At 46.4% G+C, this 24,267-nt stretch overlaps 2 protein-coding genes across 4 annotated transcripts in view; one reads left to right on the top strand and one right to left on the bottom strand.

The window, feature by feature from the left end:
* Positions 1-406: 406 nt before the first annotated feature.
* Positions 407-21,159, bottom strand: aaas (achalasia, adrenocortical insufficiency, alacrimia). 3 transcript variants are annotated; one of them, XM_069906129.1, is made up of 17 exons: positions 20,900-21,159; positions 20,632-20,765; positions 20,191-20,318; positions 16,881-16,936; positions 16,673-16,764; positions 16,408-16,454; positions 15,388-15,486; positions 6,853-6,996; positions 6,482-6,602; positions 5,895-6,019; positions 5,417-5,477; positions 3,562-3,649; positions 1,797-1,890; positions 1,321-1,388; positions 1,089-1,161; positions 870-954; positions 407-631 (listed from the first exon to the last, which is right to left on the bottom strand). In XM_069906129.1, the coding sequence occupies exons 2-17, from the start codon at positions 20,746-20,748 to the stop codon at positions 503-505; spliced, it is 1,527 nt and encodes a 508-aa protein (XP_069762230.1). In that variant the 5' UTR covers positions 20,749-20,765; positions 20,900-21,159; the 3' UTR covers positions 407-502. The 3 variants fall into 3 exon arrangements, with proteins under 3 accessions (XP_069762230.1, XP_069762229.1, XP_069762231.1); XM_069906128.1 differs by lacking the exon at positions 20,900-21,159 and having other exon boundaries at positions 20,632-20,888; XM_069906130.1 differs by lacking the exons at positions 6,853-6,996; positions 20,900-21,159 and having other exon boundaries at positions 20,632-20,888.
* The window catches only part of LOC138747156 (mitogen-activated protein kinase kinase kinase 12-like), a 110,107-nt gene continuing 106,903 nt past the window's right edge, over positions 21,064-24,267 (top strand). The window contains 1 exon segment of the mRNA XM_069906127.1: positions 21,064-21,414. The gene's annotated coding sequence lies outside the window, so the exon portion shown is untranslated.

Genomic DNA, 24,267 nt, shown 5'->3' with positions numbered 1-24,267 from the left:
GGCTCGCAAGACCCTGACTCAGGCAGGCAAGGTGGAGGGGTTCTGACCCTCTGGTTGCCTGTACAGAAATAAAGTTCTTCATCTAACTTGTACAGAGTCTGTTCCTGGAGCAATCCGCGAATGGCAAGAGGCTTGTGTTTGGTGAGGGGCTCCCTCATCTGCACACATGCACAAATTGCAAGATCCTGTGTTTAACCAGGGGCTTGTGTCCATACAGGACAGAGCACGTCTACACGTAAACAGAGATTTCCCCACCCCACATGCATGCATCGCTCCTTGTGGCTGCAGACCTACTATCCCTTGTTGCCCCATGTGTACTTACATCTGCACTCAAACACATCTGTGCACATAGGCACACCATGCGCCGTCCCGACACACATTCGAACGCCTGAGGCCAACGCAAGGGTGGAAGTGAAAGAATTTTATTCACTGTGACAGTTAGGGAGCATCTCTCTCTCCATTCCTGCCATGTGGGTTTGGTGGCTGGGGGCATGAGGGGTGGTTACAGCTCAGAGAACAGGTTGCAGGGTCGGGGGCAGTTGATCGGGGGGCTGCAGGAGACACCAGGGAGGTACGACTGGGTTTTGACAAAATAAAACGGGATGTTGGCGATCTGACCAGACGACCAGCCCTGCGGAGGGAAGAGGGACAGGTCAGCAATGGTGTGCATAGAGAGGAGGGAGGGTTTCAGGAATGAGTCTCTGCTCCCGTCTGTGCCCCCCCCCCCCCCCCCCCCCCCCCCCCCAGTCTCTGCCCGTGCCTCTTGGACCACCTTGCTTGTGACCCCCTGGGTTGCACACAGAGAAGTGCAGGCTGCACAGGTGTTTGCGCGCGCCTGTACACATTGCGCTGTGCAGGTTGGCACCTACCACAGTAAGCAGCGCTCCCTTGGCGAAGCTGGGGTGGAAACTGATGAACTGTGGGAAGGATTCATCTTCACTCTGTACAAAACCACTGAGAAAAAAGCAGAGAGAGAGGTGGGGTTAGTAAAAAGGCAACCTCCATCCCCCCCCCCCCGATTTCATCACTTGCGGCAGCAGGAGGTGGGCACTTGAAGGGGTCCACCATACACAGGCAAGGCTACTCACCAGGGCAGAAGCTCAAACACAGGGTGGATGCGGGTTTTGAACACAGCGACTGTCGGTGCACTGCATGGTTCCCCTGGAGAGAGAGAAAAAATTCGTATTGGCCCTTAGAGATTACAGCGGGAGGGAGCCGGGGATGGGGAAAGAGGGAGTGGGAAATGGGGGAGGGAGAAGGGGGATAGACTGGGGGTGTGTCACAAAGATGAGACACTGTGGTGGTGGGGGTCTTCCTCACCTCTCAGAAGAACGGCCAGTCGCTCTCCGCTGGGGTCCCAGACCATGGACTGCACCTCCCCACCAACGCTGAAATACAGGAACAGAGACTGGCTCCAACACAGGCAGGGTGCTGGTGTTGAGGGAAACAAGGATCTCCATGACTTAATCCAACCCCCTCCCTCACATGGAGCTCTAGGACCCTGCTGCCGACCGTGGTCCCCTCATCTGTCCCCATCAGCAACTCCATGACCCCGTGGTAGAGTGCCCCCCCCATGGCGATACCGGGATTTTGCTGCAGCATTTCCCAGTCGTGTCTCCTCCAGCAGACCTCTTGACCCGTTGGCGCGCGGTTTCTCCCGGCAAAACCCCCATCACCAACCCCACAGTCCCCTGATGAAAGACCCTGTACGTGGTCCTCTGGTAGAGCTTTCCAGCTTGTGATCCCCTGTTGGAAATCCACAAACAGAACAAGGTGACAGCCAATCAGCCTCCCACCTGATTGAGTCTCCTGCGTCTCCAAACGTTGCCCTGGACAGATCTGCACAGATGGTCGCCGTCTTAGAGCTTCCACTGGCCCCTGACCCCTCACCTGGATAAAGAAGCAAGGGCAGAGTCATTCACTACCACAGATGGCAGCCAGGGCCAATCCCAGCCTCTCCCACCCTCTGTCCATGGAGACCAGTCATCACACACCAAGAGAGCAACAACAGATGGACTGGAAAGGGGGCAGGAAAGATTCACCAGGATGTTCCTGGGACTGGAGGCTGGAATTACATGGAGAGGCTGGTTAGGCTGGGATTTTTCTCCCTGGAATGGAGGAGGCCGAGGGGGACCTTATAAAGGGTTATAAAATAATCAGGGGCGTGGATAAGGTGGGTGGTCACAGACTTTTCCCCAGGGTCGGGGAGTCTAAAACTAGAGGGCACAGGTTTACGGGGAGGTGAGAGATTTAAGGGGGACCTGAGGGGCACCTTCTTTACACAGAGGGTGGTGGGTGTGTGGAACGAGCTGCCCCAGGAAGTGGTGGAGGTGGGACAGACATTTGGACAGGTCCGTGGATGGGAAAAGTTTACCTGGGCTGGACACAGGGAAATGGGACTAGCTCAGGTAGGGGGACGGTCAGCAGGGAGGAGAAGGGCTGAAGGGCCTGTTTTCATGCTGTATGACTGTGACGCCTGTCTGTTGAAGACATCTCAGTGATGCAATATAACAAGGACCTCTAACTTTCATCCTGACCTCAAATTCACTCGGGCCATCTCTGGCTATACTCTCCCCTTTCTCGATCTGTTTCCACCTCTGGAGACAAACTCTCGACAGGCATTTTCTATAATTCATCCCTTGATGAAGGGCTCAAGCTCAAAATGTTGGTTCTGTACCTTTATCTTTGCTACATAAAGTTCACTGACCTGCTGGATTTCTCCAGCATCGCATGTTTTCACTTCATCCGCAATGTCTGCAGACATTTGTGCCTCAGAATTCCCACAGTTACCTAAATTATATCTTTTCACACCCAGTAACCTGTAAGGATTTTATTCCATTCTCACAATTCCTCAGTCCCTAAGCGCATCTGCTCCCAGAATGAAATCTTCCATGCCATCATCTGAGATGTCCTCCTTATTCCAAAAAAAAAATGTGACCTCCCATCACCTATTCAGCCCTCAACCCATGTCCTCTATTTCCCCACACATCCACCTTGACCCCCTCCGGCCCAAAATGCAATGAGGACAAGATTCCCCTTGTCTTCATCTACCACCTCACCAGGCTCTCCATCCAACAATTTCCACCACATACGTGATCCCACTGCCAGACATCTTCCCCTCTCCATCTTCTGTAGGGACCAGTCCTTCTGTGACATCCTCATCCACTCCTCCCTCTCCACCAATCGCCCCCCCTCGGCACCTACCCCCGTGTCCACAGGAAGTGCCACACTTGCCCCCACACCTCCTCCCTCACCACTATTTGGGGCCCCAAACAGTTCTTCCAAGTGAAGCAACACTTCACTTGTGAATCTGCAGGGGTCGTCTACTGCATCTGGTGTTGCCTTTTCTACATTAGGGAGACTGGGCGCACACTGGGAGATTGCTTTGTTGAGCACCTTCGCTGTGTGCACTGCAACATCCAGGACCTCCCAGCAACCACCCATTTCAATTCCATGCCCCATTCCCAGCCCGACATGCTTGTCTGTGGACCCCTACCACTTGTGTACTATTCTGCTCAAAGTAGAGGTGGAGTGACCTTGTGATTGTGAGTTTAAACTCACCTGTGTCCACAAAGGTCAGCAGGTAGACGACGGACTCGCCTTGTACTGTGAACAACAGACAGCTGCCATCCGGACTCCAACACCCGGTCTGTGAGGGGATGGACAACAAAAGTGGAGTGAAAAGACCAAACCAGACCAACGCTGGCTGCTGGAAATATGAAATCAAGCAGGAGAAATGCTCAGTGAAAAACAGGAAGATGGAGGGAGGCAGCACAGGCAGGGTGCTGCCTGCCATGCACCCCTCATCTGTCAGGCACCATCTGTGGGGAGAAAGGGGGTCAACATTTCTGGGCACCCAGCTGGAGGAAGGATGTCCCAGAGCTGGAAAATGTGCCGAGGAGATACACCAGGATGTTCCTGGGACTGGAGTTACAGGAGAGGCTGGGACTTTTCTTCCTGCAGTGCAGGAGGTTGAGGGGGAACCTTATTCTTCAACAGTGGTTCCCAACCTTTTTCTTTCCACTCACATACCACTTTAAGTAATCCTTGTGCCATAGGTGCTCTGTGGGTGGAAAGAAAGTTTGAAAACTACTGTTTTAATTGTCCCTAATTGACTCGTTATGTGCGCGGTTTCAGAACTCCAAAGGAAATGGGCCAATGACAATTTTTCTCAAGCAAAATATTTCAGTGACAATTGGGTCTCAAGCAGTGATTCTCAACCTTCCCTTCCCACCCACACCCCACCTTAAGCAATCCCTTACTAATCACAGAGCCCTGATGGCAAAGGGATTACTTCAAGTGGGATGTGAGTGGAAAGAAAAAGGATGAGAACCACGTTGTAGAACCACCATGAGCAGCTGGATCTAGTTTTCAATCTCTGAAGAAACTTGGAATGTAATTTTTAAATTGGTTAATACCTCATTTTTATGTGCTCACCACTCCCTCCTACAAGGTAAAGTAGTCCATAGGGCTCACGTCCAAAATTCAACCATCTTGTTTTTATGCGGATGTATTTCCTCGTTGTGACAAATGAACAACGGAGATGCTTCATTAATTCATATGTTTTGGACACATCCAAGTCTTGGGAAATACTGGAAGGAAGTATTTCAAACCCTCTGTACTTTTTAAAGTTAATTTTAAGCCTAATCCTTTAACTGCCCTTTGGTATTGTTAGAGAGTTAATGGCATCTGATTTGCATGTATTAGCCTTTATTTCTCTGATGGCGAGGCAGTGTTGCTCTGCTTCCTCTCGCTCAATGACTATGTGACATTATGTCATGTTTAAACTTAAGAGAAGATTCGATGCTCAGTTTCCAATATGAATTCAAATTTTCAAACCCTATGGGGACCCTTTTTGAATTACTTCTTTGATTTGGTATCAATGCAGAGGTGTTGGTTTATAAGGTCATTTATTACTCCGATAAGGAACTTTTTCCTCTTTACAAAACAGCTTCGGTTTTGGTAGTGGGCTTAGTTTTTATTTTTATAATAAATTACCATAATTTGTTTGATTGAGAATGCAGGGTACTGTGGATGAACTGGTACGATCTGAGGGTAGTGGTTAATACTTTTCTAATTTTTTTTTAAATGTGTATTCTTCTGGGTTTTTTTTTAATGTGTAATTTCAATAAAAATATTGAAAATGAAAGAAATCATGAGGGGGATGGATAAGGTGGGTGGTCAGTCTTTTCCCCAGGGTCGGGGAGTCTAAAACTAGAGAGCACAGATTTAAGGGGAGAGATTTAAAGGGGACCTGAGGGGCTCCTTCTTCACACAGTGGGTGGTGAAATGAGCTGCCATAGGATAGGCAACTGGGTGGCACACACAGTCTACCTCCCTCCTGAACCCAATACCCCCACACTCATCCCCTGCCCTCCACTGACGCCCAGATGTGTCCAGGAGCACTGGAACCCACCTGACACCTTCCCTTGAGAGTGGGCCATCGGTCGCAGGTCCAAGTACGGGTCTCCCACACCCTGCAAGAGGAGCAGAGAAAGAATGGGTGCAAGGCCAGGGCTTATGGGTGAGAGGCTTCCGACCAGCAGACCAGGCATGGGCAGCTGGTTCCAACTGCAGCCCTGGAGCTGACCAGCCCAGTTGCACCAAACAGCTTGAGGTGGTGCCTGCGATGGGGCAGACACCCTGACCCCTCTCCCAGCCCACCCACAACCTCCCCCTCTCTGCCCTCCTGACTATACATCCCTTTCCCCTCCCAATCCCCACCTTCCCTCCCTTTCCCAACCTATTTCACCCCTGCCTGCCCCCACCCCTCCCTCCCCCCTTTCTCCTCCCCACCTCCCCAAGTTCCTTCCCTTCTGCCCCCACTCTCCTCCTGAACTAAACCCTCCCCTACACCTCCCCAACCTTCATTGATGCTCCTCCACCAAAATTACCTGAACACAGCAGAGGGGGTTGTGGCCAGAATCCTGTGGCCGTCGGGTGACCAGGCCAAGAAGGAGACTCCTCCTCCACCCACCCGTTGCAGAGGGATAGAGATCTCTGTTGCCACGTCCCACACCTAAGAGAGGGAAGCAGTCAATGCAGACCCTACCTTCCATCCTGTACCCACACACCCACCTCCTCCCGGACCCACCTCCCACACCCGCAGCAAAGGAGGCTGGGGGGGGGGGGGGGCGGTGACACCTGATGGAGGTGGAGAAGACCATGAGAGACAGACAGGGGAGGTCGTCAGTATCTTTTCCCCAGGGTCCTGGGATCAAAAACAAGAGGGACAGGTTTAAGGGGAGAGGAAGGAGATTTAAAGGGGACCCGAAGGGTAAGTGTTTTCATACAGAGAGCGGTTGGTCTCTGGAACTGACAGCCAGAGGAGGGGGTGGAATCAGATACAGTCACTGGGTTTAACGGGCATTTTGTCATACCAATGAACAAGCAAGGTGGGGGTCAGTGTATCTGAGCCAGGGAGAAGCGTAGACAGGAAGGTGGTGGGCCCATGGGCGTATTTCTGTGGGTCCAACACTACCATCATGCACGTATCCATCGGCGAGGCGGACACCAGGAAGCCACCTTGGGGGCACCAGGCAAGGGAGGTCACAGGTCCATGTCCAGGCTGAGAGAGAACCTGCCCACATCCTGATGATGGTCTGTGAGAAGAGACGGGAAAGGAGGAAACAGTCTGAGGTCAGATCACCCGTTCCCCCAAGGATCCAGCAATTGAAATTCTGGCGCAGCGCTACCTACTCGCCTCCCCTCCCGCAGCACGGAACTCCCACCTCGCTGCCCCTCCTTCAGCAGTGCTCCCCTCTCACTACCCCTCCTGTGGTGTGGAGCTCACACCTCACTGCCCCCCCCCCCCCCCACCTCGCTCAGGATGCGTGCTGTGGGCCACATTACCTGGAGGACAAGGAGCTGGGGTCCACATTCCACACCAGGATACAGCTCTGGCACCCAACAGCTAGGACAGAGGCACAGAGGGGTTTCCAGGCCAAGGTCGATACGTTTCTCTGCAGCCGGTGTTTCAGTGTGGGTACTGTGTCACTGTGAGAGGCACAGAGGTGAATGAGGGCTGGGTCATGTGCAACAGGACTATACTCCCCATTCAGGCTACTCGGCCCGTCGAGCCTGTTTCCCCATTCAGTGAGATCACAACTGATCTGACCGTGACTCAGCTTCTCTGACCCGTCCCTTCCTCAGAACCCTTAATTCCCAAACTGTTCAAAAATCTCTCCAATTAGAGGAAAGTCAGGGTGGTCCAGTGACGTAGGAAGTAGATAGATCCGATGCCTCAGGCTCCAGGGACCAGAGTTCAATCCTTACCTCTGCCAAAGCCTGTGGAGTTTCCATGTTCTTCCTACGGCCATGTGGGTGGGTTAATCACCCTCCCACCCAGTGTGTGGGTGAAATAAAATGGGATCAGCATGGACCTGAATGGCCAGTTGCCCTGCTGCGGGACACTATTTCCACAGATTCACCGCCTTTTTTCTTTTTTTTAAAAATTTTTTATTTTTCACACCATAAATCACGTTAGCCATGATATACACTTTTTCTTTTTCACACATATACAGTGACTTTTTCTCCTCCCCCCCCCTCCCTCCTCCCAAGCCACCCCCCACCCACCCCTCTCATCCATTTTAGGTATACAATCTAGGTTGCATTAAGCCAGTCAGACAATGTTGTCATTCAACAAAAATACACCAGAAATTCTACTGAGTCCATTCTTTTCTCAGATTCACCACCTTGAGGGGGGGCATGCCATCTCTGCTTTGAATCTCCTGTCAGATAACTGAGAGACAGGTCCTTCAGCCAGAATCTGGGGCAAAACAGGCATGGTCTTGCGTATCCCCATCACACTCCCCACTGCCTGCCAGTGGTCAGAGACAGCGAAGTAAAATCCCCATTATCCAGGCCCTATGAGGATCACTGTACCGGAAATGCGAATTTTCTGGTTGAATGAGACTCACTCTACCAATGCCTAACTAATACACCATTTAAAAGACAAGACAGTGCAAAATGTAATTTGAAAAAGTCAGCATTGTCATCTTTAATTATGTAAAGTTCACTTGAATCAGGTAATTACTGTAACGCACATTTAAATTTGAACTCCAATTGCTGGCACTTTAACAGTGTTGCACTAATTATGCTACCAGGTTTACAGATAACACCTTACTAATATACCTAACAAGGCTCTGATAGTTCAATGGTTAGAGCACTGGTCTTATAAACCAGGGATCACGAGTTTGTTCCTTGCTGGGGCCTTGTTTCTGTGAGGGGTGCTGGACAAAGTGGCGACTCTGTCTTCCTCACGGTAGACAAAGTTAAAGAATTTCATGTAGGTTACATTCTAAATGTAGTATTACGTGACAATAATGGAACCTTTACCTTTTTAACTAATAAAGATATAGACAGACTTTTGGGGATAGGGAGACATTTTGGGAGATTCGCCCCAGCAGTATTGGCCGGCTCTTCACCCTGGGCCCATTTTATTGAAATTTTAAAAAAAAATTTTTTATTTTTCATACTATAAACCATATTGATCAAGATACATACATTTTCCTTCTTAAATATATAGTGTTGTTTTCTCCCCCCTTTCCCTCCTCCCCTCCCATTTATTTAAAGTTCAGAATATAAGATACATTAAACCCGTTAAACAATGTTGTCACTCAATAAAAATAAACAAGAAATTCCACTGAGTCAGTTCTTTTCATTATCTTCTCCTTCTGTCATTTTAGGTGGTAGATGTCCACGGTAGGTTTTCTCTATTGTGTTTCATATATGGCTCCCATATTTGTTCAAATATTGTAATGTTATTTCTTAAATTATATGTTATTTTTTCTAATGGAATACATTTATTCATTTCTATATACCATTGTTGTATTCTCGTTATCTTCTAATTTCCAGGTTGACATAATACATTTTTTTGCTACAGCTAGGGCTATCATAACAAATCTTTTTTGTGCTCCATCCAAATCGAGTCCAAATTCTTTGTTTTTTATATTACTTAGGAGGAAGATCTCTGGGTTTTTTGGTATATTGCTTTTTGTGATTTTATTTAGTATCTGGTTTAGATCTTCCCAAAATTTTTTCACTTTCTCACATGTCCAAATTGCATGAACTGTTGTTCCCGTTTCCTTTTTACAGCGAAAACATCTGTCAGATACTGTTGGGTCCCATTTATTTAACTTTTGAGGTATAATGTATAGCCTGTGTATCCAGTTATATTGTATCATACGTAACCTCGTGTTTATTGTATTTCTCATGGTTCTGGAGCATAGCTTCTCGCATGTTTCATTCTTTATCTTTAAGCTTAGATCTTGTTCCCATTTTTGTTTGGTTTTATCATTTGTTTCCTCGTTCTCCTTTTCTTGTAGTTTAATATACATGTTTGTTATAAATTTTTTGATTATCATTGTGTCTGTAATCACATATTCAAAATTACTTCCTTCTGGTAACCTCATGCTGTTTCCCAATTTGTCCTTCAAGTAGGATTTCAGTTGGTAGTATGCCAACATTGCATCGTAAGTTATATGTTATTTATCCTTCAATTGTTCAAAGGATAATAGTTTATTTCCCAAAAAACAATTTTCTATTCTTTTGATCCCTTTTTTCTCCCATTCTCTAAAGGAAAGGTTATCTATTGTAAAAGGGATTAGCTGATTTTGCGTCAGTATTAGTTTTGGTAGTTGGTAATTTGTTTTATTCCTTTCTACATGAATCTTCTTCCAAATGTTGAGCAGATGATGCAATACCGGAGAATTCCTACGTTGTACCAATTTTTCATCCCATTTATATATGTTCAGGTATCTTCTCCCCTATTTTATCTAGTTCTAATCTAGTCCAATCTGGCTTTTCCCTTGTTTGATAAAAATCTGATAGGTATCTTAATTGTGCGGCTCTATAATAATTTTTAAAGTTTGGCAGTTGTAAGCCTCCTTGTTTATACCATTCTGTTAATTTATCTAGTGCTATCCTCGGTTTCCCCCCCCTTCCATAAAAATTTCCTTATTATTTTCTTTAAATCCTTGAAAAATTTCTCTGTTAAGCGTATTGGTAATGTCTGAAATAGGTATTGTATCCTTGGGAAAATGTTCATTTTAATAGTTTATCCTTCCTATCAGTGTTAGTGGTAAATCTTTCCAATGCTCTAAGTCGTCTTGTAATTTTTTTCATTAGTGGATAATAATTGAGTTTATATAGGTGGCCGAGGTTTTTATTTATTTGTATACCTAGATATCACATTGCTTGCGTTTGCCATCTGAATGGTGATTCTTTCTTAAATTTTGAGAAATCCGCATTATTCATTGGCATTGCTTCACTTTTATTTGCGTTAATCTTGTACCCCGACACTTCTCCATATTTCTTCAATTTCCTATGTAATTCTTTTATTGATATTTCTGGTTCTGTTAAGTATACTATAACGTCATCTGCAAATAGACTGATTTTATATTCCTTGTCTTTTATTTTTATCCCTTTTATTTTATTTTCTGTTCTTATCAGTTCTGCTCGTGGTTCTATGGCTAATGCGAACAATAAAGGAGATAGTGGGCATCCCTGCCTTGTTGATCTGCTTAAGTTAAATTGTTTTGATATATATCCATTTACTGTCACTTTCACCAATGGCCCCTTATATAATGCTTTAATCCAATTAATATATTTCTCTGGTAAGCTGAATTTTTGTAGTACTTTGAATAAATAATTCCATTCTACTCTGTCAATGTCAAAGGCCTTCTCTGCGTCTAAAGCAACCGCTACTGTTGGAGTTTTATTTCCTTCTACTGCATGAATTAAGTTAATAAATTTACAGATATTGTCTGTTGTTCGTCTTTTTTTAAATAAATCCAGTTTGGTCTAGATTTACTATTTTTGGTACATAGTCGGCTAATCTGTTTGCTAATAGTTTAGCTATTATCTTATAATCTGTGTTAAGTAAAGATATGACACTGGTGCAAGTGGATCTTTCCCTGTCTTTGGTATTACTGTAATTATTGCTGTTTTACATGAATCTGGTAAGCTTTATGTTTTGTCAATCTGGTTGATTACTTCCAGAAGGGGAGGAATTGATTAATCTTTAAATGTTTTATAGAATTCTATTGGGAATCTATCCTCTCCTGGTGTTTTATTGTTCCATAGTTTTTTTTATTATCTCCTGTATTTCTTCTATTTCAAATGGTTTTGTTAATTTATTTTGTTCCTCTGTTTGTAATTTCAGTAGTTCAATTTTAGTTAAAAATTCATCTATTTTATCTTCTTTCCCTTCGTTTTCAGTTTGATATAGTTGTTTGTAGAATTCTCTGAAATTTTCATTAATCTCTGTTGGATTATATGTGATTTTCTTGTCTTTTTTCCTTGATGCCAATACCATTCTCTTAGTTTGTTTTGTCTTAAGCTGCCATGCTAGAATTTTGTGCATTTTTTCTCCTAGTTCATAATATTTGTTTTGTCTTCATTATGTTCTTCTCCACCTTATATGTTTGTAGTGTTTCATATTTTATTTTTTTATCTGCCAATTCTCTTCTTTTAGTTGTATCTTCCTTCATTGCTAATTCTTTTTCTATATTTGCTATTTCCCTTTCCAACTGTTCTGTTTCCTGGTTGTAGCCCTTCTTCATCTTAGTTACATAACTTATTATTTGCCCTCTGATGAACGCTTTCATTGCGTCCTATAGCATAAACTTATCTTTCACTGATTCCGTATTTATTTCAAAGTTCATTTTAATTTGTCGTTCAATGAATTCTCTAAAATCCTGCCTTTTAAGTAGCATGGAGTTTAATCTCCATCTATACATTCTTGGTGGGATGTCCTCTAACTCTATTGTCAATAACAGGGGTGAGTGGTCCAATAATAGTCTAGCTTTATATTCCATTTTCCTAACTCTCTCTTGCATGTGAGCTGATAACAGGAATAGGTCTATTCTTGAGTATGTTTCATGTCTGCCCGAATAATATGAACATTCCTTTGGGTGTTGTTTCCTCCATATATCCAAAAGTTGCATTTCTTGCATCGATTTAATTATAAATTTGGTTACTTTGTTCTTTCTATTAATTTTTTTTCCCAGTTTTATCCATGTTTGAATCCAAATTAAAATTGAAATCCCCTCCTATTAGTATGTTCCCTTGCGTGTCTGCTATCTTCAAAAAGATCTTGCATAAATTTTTGATCTTCTTCATTAGGTGAATATACATTGAGTAAATTCCAAAACTCTGAATATATCTGACATTTTATCATTACATATCTCCCTGCTGGATCTATTATTTCCTCTTCTATTTTTATTGGTACATTTTTACTGATTAATATAGCTACTCCTCTAGCCTTTGAATTATATGATGCTGCTGTTACATGTCCTATCCATTCTCTCTTTAATTTCTTGTGTTCCACTTCAGTTAAGTGTGTCTCTTGTATGAATGCTATATCAATTTTTTATTTTTTCAGTAAATTTAACAGTTTCTTCCTTTTGATTTGGTTATGTATTCCATTAATATTTAAAGTCATATAGTTCAACATAGCCATTTCATACTTTGTTTATCTTTCCTTTCCATTTTCTCATCACCTTTCCTTCTTATCCATTTCTGCTTTCTTTTTTTGAACACATTATAAGACAACATTTCTAAAACATAAAATATTTCCACTATTCTCTTATCTAAAATTCCTTTAACCCCACTATCCTCTCCCCTTCCTGAGTTGCCCTTTGTCCCTTGTCGGGCAACCACATCTCCCCTCTCCATTTGGATTTGCGAAATCACTCGCAAGCGTCAACTGATTTCGCAGTGACCGTAATTCTTCCCTACCCAGCCCCCCCCAGAAAAGATTTTAATCTTCATATATAACAAAGGTCATTCTCTTAATTCCCTCCTTACTTCCTTTCTTGCCTTACTTTCCCCCTCTTAGTTATTATCTATACTCTATTTTTAAAAAAAAATATACATGCACCCATATACACACATACATATAGTTAGTGGTCATTTTTGCTCTCATTACATGTCTTCATCTCTCTGTCTGTCTTGTAGTTGTTCTGCAAATTTTCGTGCTTCCTCCGGATCCAAGAATAGTCTGTTTTGCTGCCCTGGAATAACTATTTTAAGTACCGCTGGGTATTTTAGCATAAATTTATATCCTTTTTTCCATAGGATCGTTTTTGCTGTATTAAACTCCTTCCTCTTCTTCAGGAGTTCAAAACTTATGTCTGGATAGAAAAAAATTTTGATCTTTGTATTCCAGTAGTTTTTTGTCTTCTCTTATTTTCCTCATTGCTTTCTCCAATATATTTTCTCTTGTTGTATATCTTAGGAATTTTACTAGAATGGATCTTGGTTTTTGTTGTGGTTGTGGCTTAGGCGCTAATGTTCTGTGTGCCCTTTCTATTTCCATTTTTTCCTGTAATTCTGGTCTTCCTAGGACCCTGGGGATCCATTCTTTTATAAATTCTCTCATTCTTGCCTTCTTCATCTTCCTTAAGGCCCACTATCTTTTTATTGTTTCTTCTATTATAATTTTCCATTTTCTCTATCTTCTGAGCTAACAGCTCTTGGGTCTCTAACTTTTTTATTAGATTCTTCTAATTTCTTTTTTAAGTCATCTACTTCCATTTATATGGCTGTTTCTCATTCTTCCACCTTGTCCACTTTTTCCTATATCTGGCATGATCATCTCTAATCTATTCATTTTTTCTTCTGTACTTTTTACTCTTTTTATTTCACTGAATTCTTGTGACTGCCATTCTTTTATTGATTCCATATATTCTTTAAAAAAAATATATCCATGTACTTGCCCTTCCCTTCTTCCATTTCTCTGTGTTCTTTCTCTTCTTCTTCTGAGTCCACTCCAGGATCTGTGTCCTTTACCTCTGTCTCTTCTGGTTTTCTTGTTGGGTTGTTTGTTTTATCTTGTTGAGTATTTTTGGTCGTCTTATTTTTATTAGAAGTGTCTTGCTGCTGGTCTTCTTCCTCTGGGTTGGTCATCTGTTGTTTCTTTGATTTCTTTTTACTCTCTTCTTTCTTGTTCTCATTATTTTCTATGTTCTCTTGCTGCTTTGTTGTGGTTGTCAATTTCAGCTGTGGAGATCGACTCCTCAGCTGGTCCCCCCTCCCGTCAGTGTTCTTTTTGTCTTGCGCATCGAGCATGCGCGACTCCTCGCGCATGCGCAGTTGCGCACTTTTGTTTGCCTCCGCGAGCCATTTTTGTAGTCCCGAGCTCGGGGCTTCAACTGACCTGAGGGAGCGGGTTTCTTGCTCCACAGCGGGCCTCGGACAGGTAAGGCCTTCACCTTCTTCCGACGTCTTTTCTTCTCTTCTTCCCATTGCTTTTGGCTTTTCTTTCTTCACTGCCATTTTCTCCACACCTTTATTTTCACTTTATTTTAGTTTTTGTGTTTGTGCCTTTGTTTTTTCTCTTTTTGTTTAAACTTTTCCGGAGAGAGCTGGAGTTCCCCGACTGGCCACTACTCCACCACGTGACTCCTCCCTTTATTGAAATTTTTTTTAAATAATTTTTTTTATTTAATACTTCACCATGAACTATGTTAGTAATATATACAAATATTCAGCATTAAAATACACAGTGACATTTTCATTTCCCCCCTCCCCCCAGAACTTAAAGCAAGAAATGAAAGAAAGAAAAAAAAATGGAAGAACACAAAAAAGAAATCATGTCGTCCAAAATTTCATATTTAATCATTTTCGTACTTGTATCCTATTGCATCAAGAGATGGAGGTCTGAAGTCGGCGGTTTCTAATATACTCTATGTATGGTTCCCAAATTTGTTCAAATAAAGTACATTTGTCTTTCAGATTTTAGGTAAATTTTTCTAATGGAAGCATTGTTGTATTTTTAAGGTGGCTTCTGTTTTATTGAAATTTTAATACATTTTAAATTTTTTTAAAATTTAGACATACAGCACAGTAACAGGCCCTTTTGGCCCACGAATTCGTGCTGTCCAATTAACCCACATCCCCGGTACATTTCAAATGGTGGTAGGAAACTGGAGTCCCTGGGGAAAATCCACACAGACACAGGGAGAACATACAAACTCCTTAGACAGCCTGGGATCCAAATCCCAGTCCCAATTGCTGGCACTGTACTAACCGCCACACCTACCACGTCACCCATATATTTATTCAAACAGCTGGGGCATGGCTGGGGCGCGCTGCTGGCTGAATGTTTGCTCCCATCTTAAAACCCAGTTTTAAACTTTTATTTAAACCTTTATTTATTCTTATTTATTCAAAGATTTATTTATTTATGTCTTCAATTTTTTTTGTTTACCTGTTGAGTTTCCAGTTGAGTGCCAGATAATGGGGATTTTACACTATGCACCAACACACACAGACCCAGAAATGTGCACGCGCGTACTCTCCCCCCCCAGAAATGCACGTGTGCACGCGCACACCCAGCCAGGTAGCTCACATTTGAACATTGCTGAGCCTCCCCTCGCCCACCTCTTTGACTTGTAGATACGGATGGAATCATCAACAACGGCCAAGGCACACTTGTTGGTGTGGGGGTGCCAAGCGAAGGCACGGAGCGTACATTCCTTCCTGGAAATACAAAACGGTTGTCAGCAAGCGGACAGGAGGGGATGGGTCTACCTGCAGAACACAGTGAGGGAGGAGCAGTGAGGAGGTAAAGCTGCGGGAGGGGCACTTTGGCCCAACCCCTCCCTGCTGACCCAGTTCCTGACCTGAACTTGCCCATTTCCCTGCATTCGGCCTACGTCCCTCTAAACCTTGCCCATCCACGTACCTGTCCAAATGTCTGTTAAACTGTGTAATCGACTCCAGCTCCACCACATCCTGCAGCAGCTCATTCCACAAACCCACCACCCTCTGTGTGAAGAAGGTGCCCCTCAGGGTCCCCTTTAAATTTTTCCCCTTAAACCTGTGTCCTTCTAGTTTTAGACTCCCTGACCCTGGGGAAAAGACTGTGACCACCCACCTTATCTATACCCCTCATGATTTTATAAACCTCTACAAGGTTCCCCCTCAGTGTCTTCCACTCAAGGGAGAAGAGTACCAGCCCATCCAACTTTCCCCATTACCCAGTGACCTCAATTACCCAGTTTCACCAATGCCCTTCATAGAAAATTACAGCAAACAGGCCCCTTCTGTGCCGAACCACGTTTTTGCCTAGTCCCAACCTGTACCCTGTCCGTAGCACTCCATACCTCTCCCATCCATGTACCTATCCAAATTCCTCCCAAGCCCACATTCACCATTTCAGCTGGGAACTCATTCCACGCTCCCACCACTCTCTGTGTGAAGAAGTTCCCCCTCATGTTCCCCTAAACTTTTCCCCTTTCACCTTAACCCATGTCCTCACCAACTCTCAGTGGTACATTTACTCTGTCTATCCTCCTCACAATTTTAAATATCTCGATCAAATCTCCCCTCATTCTTCTACACCTTCAGTATTTCAAAGCCCACAATTTCTCCCCACATGCAGCAGTGGAGAGGACTCACCAGTTGGTCACTTGGGTGAACTCTGACAGAAGGTCTTCAGTGCTGAGCTGTGAAAAAAACGAGTCGTGAGTAGCAGCAACTAGAACCCTATCCAGTGTCCCAGACTGTCATGACCTCGATTGTAGTGATCACAGCCCCTCACGCTGTGAACCCAAGCCCTTACCCAGCAAACTCTCACTCAGCATCATGACCCCTCACTCCAGTGACCCTGGCTCAGTAACCACCAACACAGTGGCCACTGGGAAGTGGGGAGGTTGGTACTTACTGTGAGGTGAGGAGTCAGCGAGCGGCGGAAAGATGTGATCCAGCGGTAGGCAATCAGTGCACAGCCAGCGAGCGTTCGCAGCAGGCGCGGGACTGCAAAAACATGCAGGGTCAATTGAGGCTCCACACTTAGTCAGCTCGGTGGGGAGGGGGCGGCGGGGAGGGGTCACCGCAGGGAGGGGGCGCGGCAGCCCACCATGGTTCACTACCTTCCTCAGCAGATCTGTTGATCTCCTCCAGCAGTCCGTAAATACCAGATTCGTGCCTGTAAACAGACGCACACAGTGACACATGGACTCAAAACAGAGAAATGCACACACATGAACTGGCACACTTACAAAAACACATGCACACAAACATAAATAGATGCATAATCATATTTTGGAATGTGCAAGAATTACAGCATTGTTATGGGAGACAAACTTTCCTAATACAGTGCCTAAACATTTATCAAGGATCGTGGGGACTGGATACCTGCTGCTGTTCAGAATCTTCCAGATTTTAGAATCATTTTAAAATGGCGGTCCCTTTAAGCAAATGCGATGTTTCAAAATCATACAAATCAGGGGTGCAGGATGTTAAGTGTTAAACAAATAAAGACCATAAAATCATCAGCATGTTTTTTGAAAACTAGCTGAGACCCCCCATCACAGCCCATTCTTACCTTTGTAGGAAAGGTATCTTGGCCCAGAACATCCAGTGGGAGAGAAGCAGGCGGCGGCTGGCTCAGTGTGGGACCAATGGCCGCCTTCCTTATCCATAATCCCCCACACAGCTGGATCTGCTCTGGCATTAGCAGCTGCCAGCTGCCACCACAAGTAGACTCTGGACTCAGCAGCACTGCACCCTTGCTGCCGCATTGGGAGTTAGATGGGGAGGGGGGGGGCAGGTGCGATTGACAGCTGGGGGGAGGCAGTAGGGAGTTTTCATTACCAATAAAAATGCTGGCTTTTGAAGGTTGCCAGTGTTCAGAATCCCGGATAAAAGGTTAGGCACCTGTATTGACTTGCACCTCCTGATTGCAAGACTGATAGATGGGGCTGAATTTGTCAGGTGTGTCCAAGAAGGATTCCTGACAATACGTGGACCAGCCAACGATCCCGTACTGGATCTAATTCTGGGTAATGAACCTGGTCAGGTGATGGACCTCTTGGTGGGGGAGCATTTTGGTGAGAGTGACCATAACTCCCTGAGCTTTAGTATAGCTATGGAAAAGGATAAAAACAGACAAATGTAAAGTATTCAAATGGGGAAGGGCTAATTACAATGGGATTAGGCAGGAACTAGTGAGTGTAAAATGGAAACAGATATTCAAGGGAGAAAGCACAGAAATAATGTAGAGGAAGTTTAGGGACCACTTAAGCAGGGTTCAGGATAAGGTTGTCCCTGTGGGACAGGGAAAAGATGGTAAGAAAAGAGAACGGTGGTTGACGAAGCAGGTGAGGCAGCTCGTTGAGGGGAAGAAGGAAGCATATGTTAGATCTTGGAAGCAGGAAAGGCTCATGAGAAATGTATGGTAGCCAGGAAGGAACTTAAGAAAGGACTTGGGAGAGCTTGAAAGGGGCACGAGAATGCCCTGGATGTAGGATTAAGGAGAACATCAAGGCGTTCTATGCGTATGCGAAGAACAGAATGAGAATTAAAGTGGGGCCACTAAAAGATGAAGGAGGCACCATGTGCCTGGAGACAGAGGAGGTTGGGGAGGTCCTAAATGAAGACTTTGCGCAGTATTCACCAGAGAGAAGGACGTTGATTAGGGTGAGGTCGGAATAGAACAGGCCTGTGTGCTGGACAATATGGACATTAAGGAAGTGGAAGTGTTGGATCTTCTTGTATCAGACACAATATATCCCAGGCTGCTGTGGGAAGTGAGAGAAGAGATAGCTGGGGCAGTAGCTATGATCTTTGAGTCCTCTTTTGCCACAGGAGAGGTGCCAAAGAATTGAAGTCCTTTTGCTTAAAAATTATAATAGGGAGAATCCTGGGAATTATAGACCGGTGAGTCTTACAATTTCAAATGGCATTTTTGAGATTTGCTTTAGCAGTGGCAAGAAAGTGTACATTTCATGGAAAGATCAAATGGATCTTAATTTACAAAGATGCCATTTGGAAACAAGATCATGTTTTCCAATGGAGAAGATAACAATCTAAGGGATAAATATTATGTATTTAAAAGGATTTGAAACCCATACTTGGATTATTGTAATTTGAAAATTTAAGGCTAGTTCTGAATGTCGCTGGGTTTCCTTACCATATAGTAAATGAATGGAGTTTGGTGTTCTCTTTTTCTATTCTTTCCCTTTTTAGGGGGGTAGAGGGTCCAGAGGTAGGATAGAGGGAGAGGGTCATTTTAGGGTTGGAGGGAGCTTTGGATTTTCTTTTTGGTACGATTTTTTGTATTTTTAAGTTTATTTCTGTAACCACGTTTAAATTTTGACAAATTGTTATATTTCTTTTATGTAACTGTGGTTATTGCTTTTCTTTAAATAAAATATTTTTAAAAAAGATGGGTCAGTAAGTTTGCAGATGATATGAAGGATGGAGTTGTTCATGTTGCTGAAGGTTACAAGTGAATATAGACAGGATGCAGAGATGGGCAGAAAAGTGGCAGATGGAGTTCAATTCAGATAAGTACAAGGTGATGGTTTTTGGAAGGACAAACCAGAAGGCTAAGCACAGGGTTAATGGTCAGTTACTTAAGAGCATGGATAAACAGAGGGACCTTGGGGTCTAAATCCATACATCTCTCAAGGTCAACACACAGGGTTGATAGGATTAGTTAAGAAGGCCTATGGGATGCTGGGATTCATTAATTGGGTGATTGAGTTCAAGAGGCCATGTTGAAACTCTACAAACCTCTGGTGAGACCACACTTAGAATATTGTGCTCAGTTCTGGTCACCTCATTATAGGAAGGATGTGGAAGCTATGGAGAGGGTGCAGAGATTTACCAGGATGTTGCCTGGATTATGAGGCAAGGTTAGCAGAGCTGGGACTTTTCTCTTTAGACCGTAGAAGGATGAGAGGAGACTTAATAGAGGTCTGCAAGGTTATGAGAGGCATAGATAGGGTGGTCAGACAGCACCTATTTCCCAGAGCAGAATCAGCAAACACCAGAGGACATTTGTACAAAGTGAAGGGAGAGAAGGTTAGAGGAGATATCAGGTGAGTTTTTTTTTTAAAAAAAAAAGCATTGTGGGTGCCTGAAAAGCCTTGCTAGGGGTGGTGGTGGAGGCTGGAACATTAGGGGCATTTAAGAGACTCAGACAGCCACATGGATGAAGCAAAATAGAGGGTTACAGGGTAGGAAGGATTTAGCTTTTTTGAAATATAAAAAAATATGGGTCAGCACAATATCAGGGGCAGAAGGGCCTGTACTGTGCTGTAGTGTTCTATGTTCTAACATGCACAAATACACACAGTCCAAACAGGAGAGTGTGTGCTTCATCCAGCTTCCTCCAACTGCTTCCATGCTGGAGAGGGGCACCTACCTCATTGGATGCCATGTCCCCACACTCACCAGGTGTTGGCACTCCGTTCCCACACTGACTCACTGTGGGAGAGGAATGCTGCCTTGCTGCTGTGTTCAGAATGGCAGTGAGGTTTCAGGCTCTCTTTCTGGATGGCCACTGGGGGAAAGCCAAGAACCTTGGGAGGAAAAACAGAACATAGAGAATTGGAACTTTGGCCTGGGAAACAGGAGATAAATATCCTGCAGTAAGTACAGCACAAAACTCTGGAGACCAAGCCAGGTGGGGAGGGGGCTTCACTCTATCACTTTTTTTTTCCTTTAACCAAAGTGGTTTATCCAACGATGACAAGAAATCACATTCATACAGTATTTCCTTGGCTTCATTATCCTGAAGACACGAGCCTGTGTCTGACACTCAAGGCACCCCCAACTTCCACTCCCCCAGTACTTGCACAACATCCCAGACTGTTTGTAGCCTGTGGCTCTTACCTGCATATGGAAGTTGTAAACGTCTTCACTGGATGGTGTCCCAGTGACCAGCTCGTTGTTGAGCTCAAACAGAGTGGTGCCGCCATTGGGTGGTGGAAACAAGGCCAAGGAGACCATCCTGGGAGAAGAGGCCGCTGAACAAAAGGAGAGGACAGTCCTGAGTGTGGTCACCAACTTGGAAGAAATAAAGGAGTGTGCGCAGAGGAAAAACGGCAGTGGGGGGAAGACCTGCCCAGGTGTTCCCGAGTATTATCTCCCTCATACTTACCGTTGGTCCGTTCCCGCTCCACGCCTCTAATGTCCCGTCATGCACCGGTCCTATTATCGCCTCATCCAATCAGCACGCACCTCCACGACAGTAGCTCTCCAATCGCTGCCTTCTCCTCCGCCCACCAATGACCATTCTTCCGGAATGGCCAGTCCTTAACGAGCCCGCGAGGCACACTAGCCATTCAGAGGTTGCCACCAGTATGACTGGCTATTGAACGCCACGCCCGGAGAGAGCTGATCAATGAGCGTGAAAAGCATTCGGCCACGCGCGGCCACCGGCCTCGTAGGCCAATGAGCGGCTGTCGTTGGCTGTGGGCGAAACAAGGGGACGGGAACCTGGCCAATCACCGCACGGCTCGCCGCAACCCACCGGTCGGGCACCCCTATCCTGAGGCGACTGGGTGGGTGAGGGTGGTGTCAGAGCGCTCTGTTCGCCCATTGAGTGGCTGCTTCCTCGGCTTCCGTCATGGCGCCTGTTGGAGAGGGGGCATCGAGGGGGCTTAGTGATCCATGGTATGCCGGATCTGCGGTGTGCCTGCACCTTTCAGGTGGTATAGCTGGGAGAATGCGGCTCCGGAGCCGGCTGCTGGTGTGTGTGTACATTCAGGTGGCAGCGCTGAAAGGTCTGCAGCGGGGAAAGGCTCCGTGGAGCAAACGCCCGCTCCTGTCGACTGGCTTTAGTCCCACTCGCTGTCAGGGCTGGGGCGACCAGCACGGGACTTCAGGCCTGTAGTCCTGCACCGGCCATCCCAGCCCTGATATTCTCCCGCCGGCCGCCCCTGCCCCGAAGGTCAGGGGCAGCGGGGAGGGAGGCTGTCAGGCAGCCCACCTCCTAGTAGCCGTTTTTAGGCTATTGCTTTCAAGTGCCTCAGGGGACTACTTGGATGTGGGGATTATACCTCCCGAAGCAGGGTTGGGTGAATCCTCCTCAGGGCCGGATTTTGCGCTTTCAGGTGGCCTCCCGACAGCCGTATTCGGGTAGAATATACGGCTTTACATCGGGGTATTCTGACCACCTAAAAGCAGCTTCTGTGTGCCGTACCCGCGTTGTGACTGATCTGTAGTGTTGTCGTGTGATAGATCCATTGGATTAAAGATTTGTGGTGTGACAGACCCGTAATGTGGTAGATTCATGCAGTGATAGATCCTCAATGATTTGTTGACCTGCTTCTTCATGCATTTGGGGCACGTGGTTTATGCCCTTTATTCCATGTGTATTAATCGCCCTGTCCCTATAAATAACAAATCCCTGGAGTTCTGTCCTCCCTGCACCTTTAAGCAGTCAATCCCTGGTGTTATCTGCTTCTCTACCCCTTTAAAAAAATAGATCCTGATGTTTCCACCCTTGCTCCACCTTTATGTTCAAAATCTGTCCCGTTATTTCTGCCTGCGCACCCCATTCACCACTAAATCCCCAGTGTTTCTGCCTGCCAATCCCGTTCATCACCGGATCCCCGACGCTCCTGCCCAGCCCCTTCATCACCGGATCCACGGCGCTCTTGCCCGGCCCCTTCATCACCAGTTCCCCGGCGCTCCTGCCCGGCCCCTTCATCACCGGATCCACGGCGCTCTTGCCCGGCCCCTTCATCACCAGTTCCCCGGCGCTCCTGCCCGGCCCCTTCATCACCAGATCCCCGGCGCTCCTGCCCGGCCCCTTTAATACCGGATCCCCGGCGCACTTGCCCGGTCCTTTTAATATCGGATCCCCGGCGCACTTGCCCGGTCCCTTTAATATCGGATCCCCGGCGCACTTGCCCGGTCCGCTCATCCACAGATCCCCGACGCTCCTGCCTGGCTCGCTCATCACCAGATGCCCGACGCTCCTGCCTGGCCCGCTCATTACCGGATCCCCGACGCTCCTGCCTGGCCCGCTCATCACCAGATCCCCGGCGCTCCTGCCCTGCCCGTTCTTCAACAGATCCCCGTGTTCCTGCCAAGCCCGCTCATCATTAGATCCCCGGTGCTCTTGCCCGCCCCCTTCATCACCAGATTCCGGGTGTTCCTGCTCGGCCCGCTCATCACTAGATCCCTGGTGCTCCTGTCGGTGTCTTTAACACCAACCTGCCCCCCAGCATCTCTCTTCCCATTCAGTGACCTATTCCCCGCTGAACAGTGCGTCAGCTCCTTTAAGGCGGCGGCGAGCACGTCCGTCAGGGCGTGTCTGCGCGTCGTGGGCGCGCAGTGGGAGCGGGAGCGCGGCGGGGGCCGGGGATCGGATGCGAGAAGCAACGGGGACAGCGCAGGTAGGACATCGAGAGCAGAGGGGAAAGTGGTGAGTGGTGAAGAGCCGGAGATCTCCCACTTGCAGCAAGGGGGATTCGGGGGAGGAGCTGGGAACCGGTAGCAGGGAAGGAATCAGGAGCAGGGAGTCCGGGAGCAGTGAGAGGCACCATCAGGACCGGGAGGATCACTTGGAGCAGCAAGAAGGGGATCAGAGTGTGGATAGAGATCAGGAGCAGAGAGACTGGGAGCAGGGAGAGGAGAGTGATCAGAATCGGGGTCCAGGTTCAGCATCAGTTCCAGGAGCATCACTTGGAGCTGTGGGATGAGGATGATTAGCACCAGAGAGAGACTCCTGCATTAACTCTCTGACCAGGAGTCCATCAGGAGCTGAAGCTTGATCAGAAGCATCTCCATGTCTCTCTGTTCTACAACACTCCCCACCGTTCACTGTGTCAGTCCCCATACCCTGAGGTCTCGCTGTTCCACAACACTGCCCACAATTCACTGTGTCAGTCCCCGTACCCCGAGGTCTCTCTGTTCTACAACATGCCCCAACTTTCACCGTGTCAGTCCCCATACCCCGAGTTCTTTCTGTTCCACGACACTCCCCACCGCTCACGGTGTCAGTCCCTGTACCTCGAGGTCTCTCTGTTCTACAACACTCCCCACCGTTTACCGTGTCAGTCCCCATACCGCGTGGTCTCCGTTCTACAATGCTCTCCACCTTTAACCGTGTCAGTCCACGTACCCCGATGTCTCTCACTTCTACAACACTCCCCACCATTCACCGTGTCAGTCCCCATAACCCAAGTTCTTTGTGTTCCACGACACCCCCACCGTTCACCTTGTCAATCACTGTACCCCAAGGTCTCGCTGTTCCACAACACTCCCCACCTTTCACCGTGTCAGTCCCCGTACCCCGAGTTCTTTCTGTTCCACGACACTCCCCACCATTCACCGTGTCAGTCCCCGTACCCCGAGTTCTTTCTGTTCCACGACACTCCCCACCATTCACTGTGTCAGTCCCCGTACCCCGAGATCTCTCTGTTCTACATCACTGCCCACCGTTCACCGTGTCAGTCCCCGTACCCCGAGGTCTCTCTGTTCTGCAACACTCCCCACTCTTCACCGTATCAGTCCCTG

The sequence above is a fragment of the Narcine bancroftii genome, chromosome 12 (genome assembly GCF_036971445.1).
Source record: "Narcine bancroftii isolate sNarBan1 chromosome 12, sNarBan1.hap1, whole genome shotgun sequence".
NCBI classification, from domain to species: domain Eukaryota; kingdom Metazoa; phylum Chordata; class Chondrichthyes; order Torpediniformes; family Narcinidae; genus Narcine; species Narcine bancroftii.
This window is presented reverse-complemented; position numbering and strand designations above follow the sequence as displayed.